General features: G+C 50.5%; 2 protein-coding genes and 1 pseudogene across 2 annotated transcripts in view; all 3 read left to right on the plus strand.

Annotated features, from left to right (window-relative positions):
* Positions 1–9,910, plus strand: part of LOC102480789 (CMRF35-like molecule 6) — a 51,060-nt gene that overhangs the window by 3,609 nt on the left and 37,541 nt on the right. The window lies entirely within an intron of this gene.
* Positions 7,181–9,910, plus strand: part of LOC114007339 (CMRF35-like molecule 4) — a 21,054-nt gene continuing 18,324 nt past the window's right edge. The window contains exon 1 of the mRNA XM_027770804.1: positions 7,181–7,353. Within this exon, the coding sequence (XP_027626605.1) occupies positions 7,314–7,353 (40 nt within the window). The 5' untranslated portion in view covers positions 7,181–7,313. The remainder of the gene's footprint in view (positions 7,354–9,910) is intronic.
* The window catches only part of LOC102489320 (coiled-coil domain-containing protein 117 pseudogene), a 4,062-nt pseudogene continuing 2,248 nt past the window's right edge, over positions 8,097–9,910 (plus strand).

Consider the following 9,910-nt stretch of genomic DNA (forward strand, 5'->3'; position numbering starts at 1 on the left):
GAGGGAGCGTGCGGGACCAGGAGCCTGGGGGGCATCTTCTCTAGTTCGGGGTGGGGGGGTCGGGGATTCCTGTTTCTCTTCTCCTGGCCCCTCCTTTATTGACTGATCTCACTCCCAGTTAAGGGATTCCTGCTAAGGACCGGCCTTGGGGATAGCGGTTAAGGGGGCTGGATCCCCCATGACTGACCAAGGCTCTAGTCCTGGTCCCAGAGGTTTGAGCAAGCCAGGCACGTGTGTGGGTGTGCAAAGCCCCAACAGGATGGAGAAATAAGAGACAAAATTGCAAAGTGGCCAAGTCCCATTGAGGGTGTTTTATCTCTTTCTCTCTCTCTGGCAAGTGCACATGCCCTTTGGCCAAAAGAGAGAGAGAGAAAGAGGAGGAGGAGGAGAAGGACAGGAAGGGGAAGGAGGAGGAGAATAGGAAGGGGAAGGGGAAGGAAGAAATAAGAGACAAAATTGCAAAGTGGCCAAGTCCCATTGAGGGTGTTTTATCTCTTTCTCTCTCTCTGGCAAGTGCACATGCCCTTTGGCCAAAAGAGAGAGAGAGAAAGAGGAGGAGGAGGAGAAGGACAGGAAGGGGAAGGAGGAGGAGAATAGGAAGGGGAAGGGGAAGGAGGAGAAGAAAGAGGAAGAGGAGGAGAAGGAGGAGGAGAAAGAGGAAGAGGAGGAGAAGGAGGAGGAGAAGGAGGAGGAGAAGGAGGAGGAGGAGGAGAGGAGGAGAAGGAGGAGGAGAAGGAGGAGGAGAAGGAGGAGGAGAAAGAGGAAGAGAAGGAGGAGGAGAAGGAGGAGGAGAAAGAGAAAAAGGAGAAGGAGGAGGAGGAGGAGGAGAAAGAAAGAAGAAGTTGTTTCTATGAAGTGCCAGGCCCTTTTTCGGGGTGGGGCCATGGCAGAAAACCACAGAGACCCGCCCCTGCTCTGGTGGGAGCTGTGTCCCCCTGGGCGGGTTTGCATGGTGGACAAGGCAGCACAGAAGTCATGTGACGTGGCAGTCCGCGATGAAAACTGGGAAGAGATAGTTCCCACTTGGGTTTGGGACAATGTGTGGGGGACGAGTCGCTGTTTTATGCATGATGAGTGGGGTGGGGGCCACGCTGAGTGGAGGATGTCTGAGTGGAGACCGGCAGGGCGAGGGGAACGGGGCACCGGGGAGCTGAGGAGAGGCAGTCCAGGCAGAGGGCAGAGTGACTGCGGAAGTCCTAGGACCCTCAGGACCCACCAGGCAGGGCTGGGAGCCGATGCTGTGGGCTCCGCTGACCCCACACTCTCTGCTCTCTCCCCTGCTGACCCAGAGCCCGGTCTCATTCCATCCTGTTCTGAGAAGTGTCTGAGGCAGGTGGCCCTGAGCTGGGTCACTCGGTCACGCCATCAACAGCCATGAGCTTTGCAGGCTGCCGTGTAGGCACAGGGCAGGTCCCACAGCCCGTGCACATGGGAGCAAGGCCCTGACCACGGGAGTGCCCTCCAGAGGGCAGGCCTTGACCCCATTGCCTTCTTACTGACTCCCAGCCCCAGAGAGCAGCCGCACGGTGCAGAGGCTCGTGTAGACATGCCCTGGACGGGGCCTGCCCGGGTCCCTGGGTCTCCCCTCATGTCACTCTCATGGGGGTGCCCGCCTCATGCTCACAGTCCTAAGTCTCAAAGACTTGTGTTTGTGCACACGTGTGTGTGTGTGTGTGCATGTGTGTAGTGGTGGTTTTACCTTGTTAGACAGCGTCTTTCCATGCTGGATTGCTGTAGCCACAGGATTTGGGCATAACGAACAGGGGGAAAGTGGAGGGACCAGGAGGGCTCCCCAGGGGAGGTGGCTCACTGTCCCTGTTTACCACCACAGGTCCCTGGTCAGCATCATCCACTTCGTGCTCCTGGTCTTCCTGAAGCTGCCCCTGCTCCTGGGCATGCTCAGTGCTGTCCTCTGGGTGAACCGGCCTCAGAGAACCTGGGGGAGGCAGAGCCGGCCTGATAACGAGAACCAGGAGCCCTGATGCCCATCGATGCCCTGCCAGGAAACAGCTCCCTGGTGTGCAGGGGAAGGGCCTTCGGATCAGTAAATCCTCGTTTCTCTCAGAATGTTGTGGAGGTTATTTTGAAGTGTATAATACACACCAAAGAACACCTACACTGTGAGCCAGGAATACTCTGCAACCCTTGTGTACCCAGCACTAAGGTTTGGAAGATGTTTGTCCCCCAAAGGCTCGTGCTCTGTGATGCAGCTGTGTCTGGCCTGCTGCTGGCCCGTGTCTTTCCAGCCATCAGAACTGTGAACCAAATAAACCTCTATTATTTTCTTTAAATTGCCACAGGGTGGGGTACTCTCTCTCCAGAAGGAGAGACAGAGAACAAGAGAGGGAAGAAATACTCCCAGATAGCATGTGGGCACACCACAATCCCTTCTCCACCCTTTGGGATTTTGGACACACACACATTCACCGGGCATGTTTCTCTTTTTTTTTTTTTTTTGTGGGTTTTTCCTTCACGGGCCTTGCCAGATAGACAGAGAGAGACATAGAGACAGAAAGTGAGAAATCACCCCCCAGAGGGGATGGTCATGCTGCAATCCCTTCTCCTCCATTCTCCTCTCGGGATCTTGTGCACGCACGCACACATGCCTGGTGTGAGTTTTAAGCCACCGGGTCCGGGACGCGAACTGCAGTCGACTACGTGGGAATCCAGCAACATATCCATTACGCTAACTGCTGGTTCCCATCACCGGGCATGTTTCTTAAGCTCCCAGGGTGGGGCGTGAACCACAGGAAGATGTGGAATCTATCTTCCTTAAGCACTAGGGTGTAAGGAGGACCCTAAACGTCTGATCTTTATAAATCACCCCATCTCAGGTCACTATAATGGACTTAGACACCCACATTCCAGCCTTAGTGATAGAAATCCTAGTATTTGTAGACCCTAAACCCCTTTCTTACGTGCTTTCTTTTCTATTCTCAAAATAGAACAAAATCCTGAATTTTATGTTCATCATTTCCTTGTTTTAAGGGCTTTGCCAAGTACGCATACACACACGGATGTCCAAAGGGCATATTGTTTAGCTTTTATGTGAACTTTATATGAACAGAATTATGCATATGATTTTATCATTCAACATGATATTTTTCAGCTTTACCATGTTGGGGCCAGCAGATGGCATAGCAGTTACATCACTGGATTCCCAAATGGCCAACTGTGATTCGAATCTCAGACCCTGTGGCTTCAAAATCACACTGGTGCATGTGTGTGTGACCAAGATCCTAGGAGGAGAATGGAGGAGAAAGGATTGTGGTGTGGCCATTCTCCCTGGGGGTGTTAGGGGGGGTGAGGTTTCTCACTTTCCCTCTCAATGTCTCCATCTCTGTGTCCAGGTAGTGCACACACCCTAGGGCAAAAAAACCCTCTAAAAAATCAAAAAGATTCCTCATGTTGGGGCCAGCAGGTTGTGTGATGGCTAAAGCATTAGAGTCCCACATAGACAACTGGAGTTCAAGTCCTGGACCTCGGGGCTTCAAAATTATGCCAGGCACATATACACACCTGCCCCGTACCCCAGGGGGAAAACAGAGAAGGGACAGTGGCACGGCGTGTTAGCAGGCTTCTTGGTGTTGAGATCATCCTGAACTATGTTTTTATTAATAAGACGTATGCCTACTTGTGTAACCATCTCTCTCTTCCCTGAAGTAGCTTACAGTACTGCTGACCTTGAGATAAACTTACTTTTCCTTTTTCCCCAAAGAAAATGCAGTGGTACCGGATGGGGCAGTGGTCACATCAGTGGACTCCCACATGGCCATCCACGATTCGAGTCTTGGACCTGGTGGCTTGAAAGTCACGCTGGGTGCATGTGTGTGTGTGCCCCAAATCCCGAGAGGAGTTAGAAGAGAAGGGATTGTGGCATGGCCATCCCCCCTGGGGGGTGAGTTCTCTCTGTCTTACTGTCTCTCTGCTGAGCACATGCACCCTATAGCAAAAATCTCTCCAAAACTGAAAAAAAGAAAGAAAGAAAATGCCTTTTTCTTCCTTCCGTTTCTTTTCCTTCATCTTCTTATTTTTTTTAAATTAATGAATTAATTATTTTTGGTAATTTGCTGTAGAGCACATGCACTCACTGGAAAGAGAGAGATGGAGGGAAAGTGAGAAACAGCCCCCGGAGGGGATGGCCATACCACAGTCCCTTCTCCGTTCACCTCCTGGGATTTGGGGTGCAAACGCACACGTGGATGCACCTTGTGCGTCTTGCTTTTTATTCTCCTTTTTCTTCCTTTCTTCTTCTCTTCTTTTTTCCCCTCTTCTTCCTTTTCTCCTTCTCTTCTGTTTTTATTTGCTATTATTTATGATGTTGTTATGCATATCCTTGAACCTATATAATGTACATGTTAAAACTTTCTCATATAGTTCTAGGGCAAAATTGCTAGGTTTTGCTACATGTGCTTAATCAACTCCATCAAGCAATTCTGATGACTTTCCAGTGTTCCTGTACCAGCGTCCACTCCCACTGGTTCCCACTGCTCCGATCTTACCTGACTTTTTAACTTCTCCGAGGTCATTAGTGTGAATGGCATCTCATTGCTTCCACTTGAATGTCTCTGATTAGTAATGAACTTCTCCGAGGTCATTAGTGTGAATGGCATTTCATTGTTTTCACTTGAATGCCTCTGATTAGTAATAAAGCGATCGGTCGGCCTCTTGGTCATTTGGACTTCTTCTTTATGAGTCACCTGTCCCTGTCTCCGCTCTGTCTCCTTCTCCTGTATACATGAAATAGGGGCCCTGGCACTTCCAAAGCCGGGAGATGGGCACTAGGGCACAGCTGGGAGGGCTCAGGGAAGCCTGCAAGCCAGGAAGGCCGCAGTAAACACGGAGAGGTGCCAGGATGGCCATGGCCGAGTGTGGAGCGGGCACCGGGGGCTCCCAGCAGCACAGAGGACTATGAGCTGTGAGCCCTCCGTGTGGTACTCCCTGCGGAAACACGGCATCAGGTTTCATCTAAGCCAGGGAACGCACAGCGCCAAGAGAAACACTGATGCCAACTGTGGACTTGGGCAACAGTGAGAGTCAGTGTGGGCGCGTCCATCGTAACTAACGCACCGCTCTGGGGGCTGTCGATAACGGGGGAGTCTGTGCACCTGGGAGGGTGGTGGGTAGGCGGGAAATCTCTTACTTCCTGCTCGACTTTGCTGTGAACTTAAAACCATCCTAAAAAACAAAACTTAATTTTTAAAAGGTTCAAATAATTTAGTACACTAAAATGCAGCTGTTAGATTTGAGCTGAAAACCCACCAAATGAGTATCATCCTTGGGTGGTCCTGGAGGACACGCAATGGCCGGGGAGATAAGGGATCTGTTTCTGGGCTCAGTAGCAGCTGTCTTCTCTAGACTCTGCACACGGTGGTGGGTGCCCTGACACCCTGAGCTCCACAGAGTCAATGGGATTATCAAACACAATTCCAGAAAGCACAGGGCAGGTGGAGGGCCTACCTGTCCAAGGAAGGTAGGCGGAGTAGTGGAGCAGGCAGCAGGTTCTCCACGGGAAAAGAGGCAAGCTTAAGATCCCAGGGACAAGAGAGGTGACCCTGGGTTCTGGAAGCATGATACAAGTGTTTATATCTAGCAATTTCAAAAAAATTTTGTGGGGGACAAGTAGTTGGCATAATGGCTATGTCGCTGCCCATGTAGTCCACTGGACCAGGTGGCTTAAACTCACGCCGGGCGTGTGTGCGTGCATGCCCAAGATCCTGAGAGGAGATTGGAGGAGAAGGGATTGTGGCGTGGCCATCCCCCCTGGGGGGTGATTTCTTGCTGTCTCTCTGTCTCTCTCTGTCTTTCTGGCGAGCGCATGCACCCTATAGCAAAAACCTCTCCAAAGGAAAAAGAAAAAAGAGGAAAAAAGAAAAAAAATTGGGGGCAGAGGATGTGTGTGCTTTCTAAAGAGAGAGAAAAAGAGACTGAGAGACAGAGACAGGGAAAAAGAGAAAGCACCCTTCATGGCGAATGGTCACACCATAATCCTTCCTCCTCCATCCCTTCTTTAGGGTCTTAGGGCATGTATGCACACACACCTGGTGCGTTTTTCAACCACCAGGTCTGGGACTTGAACCACAGGGTCAGCCACGTAGGATCCAACTGCCTTAACCACTCATTCACAAAGATGGCCCAGCACAAATCTCATACTGACTTTTTGGCTTGGGAAGTAAAACTGGGGGATGCCAGGCGGAAGACTAAAACCACTCCCTCCTGTGGCCAGGACCACAGATCCAAATGGACAAGATGTACGGTGAGAAGTACTGGAGATCGGGGCTGCCCCCCAGGACCCATGAGGACAGGGGCAGCAGTCCTATTTCATAGCCACCCGGAATCACCAATGACCACGGGCTGGTGGAAGCCTCACTGAGGAGTGGCCAGATCACAGTGTCAGGGCCGACTGCTCGTTACCAGAGTGGGTGAAGAGAAGTTGGCACGCCGTGAGTGACCACTGCTCCTCTCCACTACCACCAGGAAGGAGGGACAGAGGGGCTGTGTCCACTTGGCAAGGACAACATACACTTTCATAGTCCTAAGAAACTGGGTCATGTGGACGTTGCCCAGAACAGGCTGGTGCCCTGTGTCAAGGACATCTTGCTAGTGGGACCTGGTGACAAGAAGAGGCTGGCAGCTGGCTGCACTCTGAGACAGGGACACACCCCGCACAGATTCAGGGCCTGCCATGTCAGAAGTTCCAGGGGTCGGTAGTCTAGGGCATATGGAACATGCCCTCAAGGGACAGGGACATCCAACACGTTGCTTCTGTAGCTCCTAACTCTGACTGAGCTGCCCACAAAACACAGGGAAACTGAACTCAGAGCCAGCAGGTACAAGGGAGACCCAGGGACCTCCAAGAAGCCATCCTTGGGGAGGGACAGTGGGCAGGCTCGGGGAGGGATGACCCACCAGGGCTGTACGTCTGTCCCTCCTAGTCCCCATTGTCAGCTTGGCGCTCCTCTCCTGGCAGCAGATCCCCAGAGCACCTGACCTCTGTTTCCTGGGATCCTGCTGGCTCCTCTTCCTCCTTGAACCTGCTCCTTTCTCACACGAGCGAACCTGATCAGGCCGGGATCCTTTTCTTGGCACATGTGCAGAAGTTTCGACACAGCTTGCACCAGACACAGTGACATACCGCCTTTAGAGAATGACACCCCTTTCCTCCTAATATGTAAATTGAGAAGTAGCTGCTGACTTAAAAGGAAGTGGATGAAAGACTCGAAAAATCAGGCAGATTTGGGTGTTCACTTCTAAGTTTGGCTCCAAGTCCTTGAAGGGCAGTGGTCACTTGTCATTGACGAGGAGAGGGGACCATGTGGCTGCCCCCAGCTCTGCTCCTTCTCGTCCTCCCAGGTGAGTGGGGCTGAAGGATTAAGATCCTAGAATGGCAGAGGCAGGACTGGAGACACAGGGGGTCTGCCCTGGGGGAAGGAGACGCGTCAGGGAAAGTGGCAGGACCTATTCGTTCATCTGCGCACATAGTCATGAAATAAGATCAACTTCTGTGTCTGACAGGCTCTGGTTGGGTGCTGTGGAAACAAACAGAGTAAAAATAAAACATCTTGTTAGAACAGTGCTGATCTGCGCCAACTGGTGAAGGAACAGATCTAGTTGCAGGAAACACCTGAAAGTACACACAGCCTTTGTGCGACAATGCAGGGCACATGAAAGTCCCAAACAAAGGCGTCATCTACTGCTGGGCATGCTGACTGACTGGATCCAGTGGTCGGGTCAATGAGAAACGAGCAGTAACCCGAGCGTTAGCCAGAGAGGCCAGGAGCGGCTGTTTAGAACGGCGAGGCGCTCCACAGCTGAAGCACGAGGCGTTGTCTCCCCGTAAGAGAATGGGCACCCACCTGCTGGGCCGCGGCATTCTCCAGCAGAGATGCCGATCCGCGTGACCCCCGCTTCTGTGTGTTCTGTCCTTTCTCAGTCCACAGCCCTTCACCTCGGAGTATTTTATCGCTTCGCTCTCGGGCTGGGGCATCTAGTCTCTGATTTTTTCAGTATATGATCGTCTTGGTTTTTCTTCTGTTTTCCAACCTTTGAAAGATTCAGGACACAGGGAGAGGTGTCTTTACTGCAAGAACAGCAACATGTCGAGCGTGATGGATGATAAATGGCAACTGACCCCAGGCCTCAGTGCCGGGGACACTGGGCAGCAGTGGGGACCTGGCAAGCAGGAGAGTAAGGTCTATGTGCAGGCACGGCCGCCTCCCTGCAGCCATGGTTCTTGTGCAAGTGGGCTCCATGTTGGCATCCCCAGTGGAGTGCGGTCGTGCCCATCCTGTCGGGATCTGGGCCACGCACACACATGCACTTGGTAATGCTTTTTCTGCTGCCAGGGCTGGGATTTAAACCAAGGTCAGCCACGCAGGTGCCAGTTCCCTATGCACCGAGCTTAACCAGTATAATATTGTGCTGACCCAAGCCTCTTTTTTTTATAAAAAATACATTTTTACACAATTTTGTTATTATTTGAACTTACTGAAGGGCACCTGTGCTCACCAGAGAAAGAGAGAGAGAGAGAGAGAGAGAAAGCAAGCAGTTCTGGGCCCTGAACTGTGGCTGGGCATGTGGGAGTCCAACACCTTAACCACTTTGCCACCTATTGACCCCACATTTTTTTTCCCTCACGTTTATCCCACGTTAGAGAGTCAGAAGTCCCAACAGGATCGAGATGCTTTGACCCAGTCCCAGCTCCCAGTGCTGGGCACACCTGAGCCAGTGCAGCTGGGGGTGGTGTTCTCTGGACAATCACCTCAGCTTCCCATATTGACCCACGTTTTGCTCCTGTGCCACTATCCAGTCCCCTGGAAACTCTCCATTTTAAATCACCGGCTGAATCAGAAACAGCAACAGCAGAACCCCAGTAACGCGTGGGCTGAGCTGACCCCGCCTGCTGGCTGGAGTAGGCCGTCGGCACTCAGCCCACCAGTGCATCCCTAGGGAGGCTCCCTTCTGAGTCTCTTGTCTTTGTTAGGGTTTGTGTGAGAGATACCATGAAATGAATCTGGCAGACTTCCACTTCTTATGCTCTGAAATTGGAACATGGATATAGCAGAGGAATGTTAGTTTCTTTAGAATCTTAAAAGATTACCTAAAAAGCTGACATGAAAGTCTTATTTGAGTAAATTCTTTGATAACTTGGGTTTTTTTCTCATGATTATTGGCCTACTCGTTTTTTTCTTTTGGCTTGGTTTTTAAACAGTTTTATAATTTTCCCTACAGAAAGTTACCTAGTTTGTTAAGTAAATATTAGCATGAAGTTCTAGTTAGGAAGTGTGTCTTTATAACTAAAAAATTTGGTGTCTATTGTAACATCCTCATTTTGATGACATGTGTTGTTCTATTTTTATTGATGATATGCCACAGAAATTGTTGTTGCTTCTCGGGACCAGCAGTTAGCGTAATGGCTATGTCGCTGGACTCCCACGTAGCCGACCGTGGTTCGAGTCCCAGACCCAGTGGCTTAGACTCACGCCGGGCGCATGTGCATGCGTGTCCAAAATCCTGAGAAGAGAATGGAGAAGGGATTGCGGCGTGGACATCCCCCCCGGGAGTGATTTCTCGCTTTCTATCTCTCTGTCTCTCTCTGGTGAGCGCACACACCCTATAGCAAAAACCTCTTCAAAAAAAAAAAAAAGAAAGAAATTGTTGCTTCTTCTCCCTCTCCTTCTTTTTTTCCTGCATTGAACTAATACTTTTTGAGCTTCAGTTGCTTAGCATTACTGTTCTTATTTGCTAATATGAATTTCTCATCTGTGTAATTTCTTAATATTTCCTTAGAATTACTACTTGTTATCTCTAAGGTAAAAATAGATAATTTTCTTCCTTTTTAAAATTTATTAAAGCATATATATATACATATATATGTGTGTGTGTGTGTGTGTGTGTGTATGCATGAGAA

This window comes from Tupaia chinensis, unplaced genomic scaffold (assembly GCF_000334495.1).
Source record: "Tupaia chinensis unplaced genomic scaffold, TupChi_1.0 Scaffold000159_1, whole genome shotgun sequence".
Classification (NCBI taxonomy): Eukaryota; Metazoa; Chordata; class Mammalia; order Scandentia; family Tupaiidae; genus Tupaia; species Tupaia belangeri.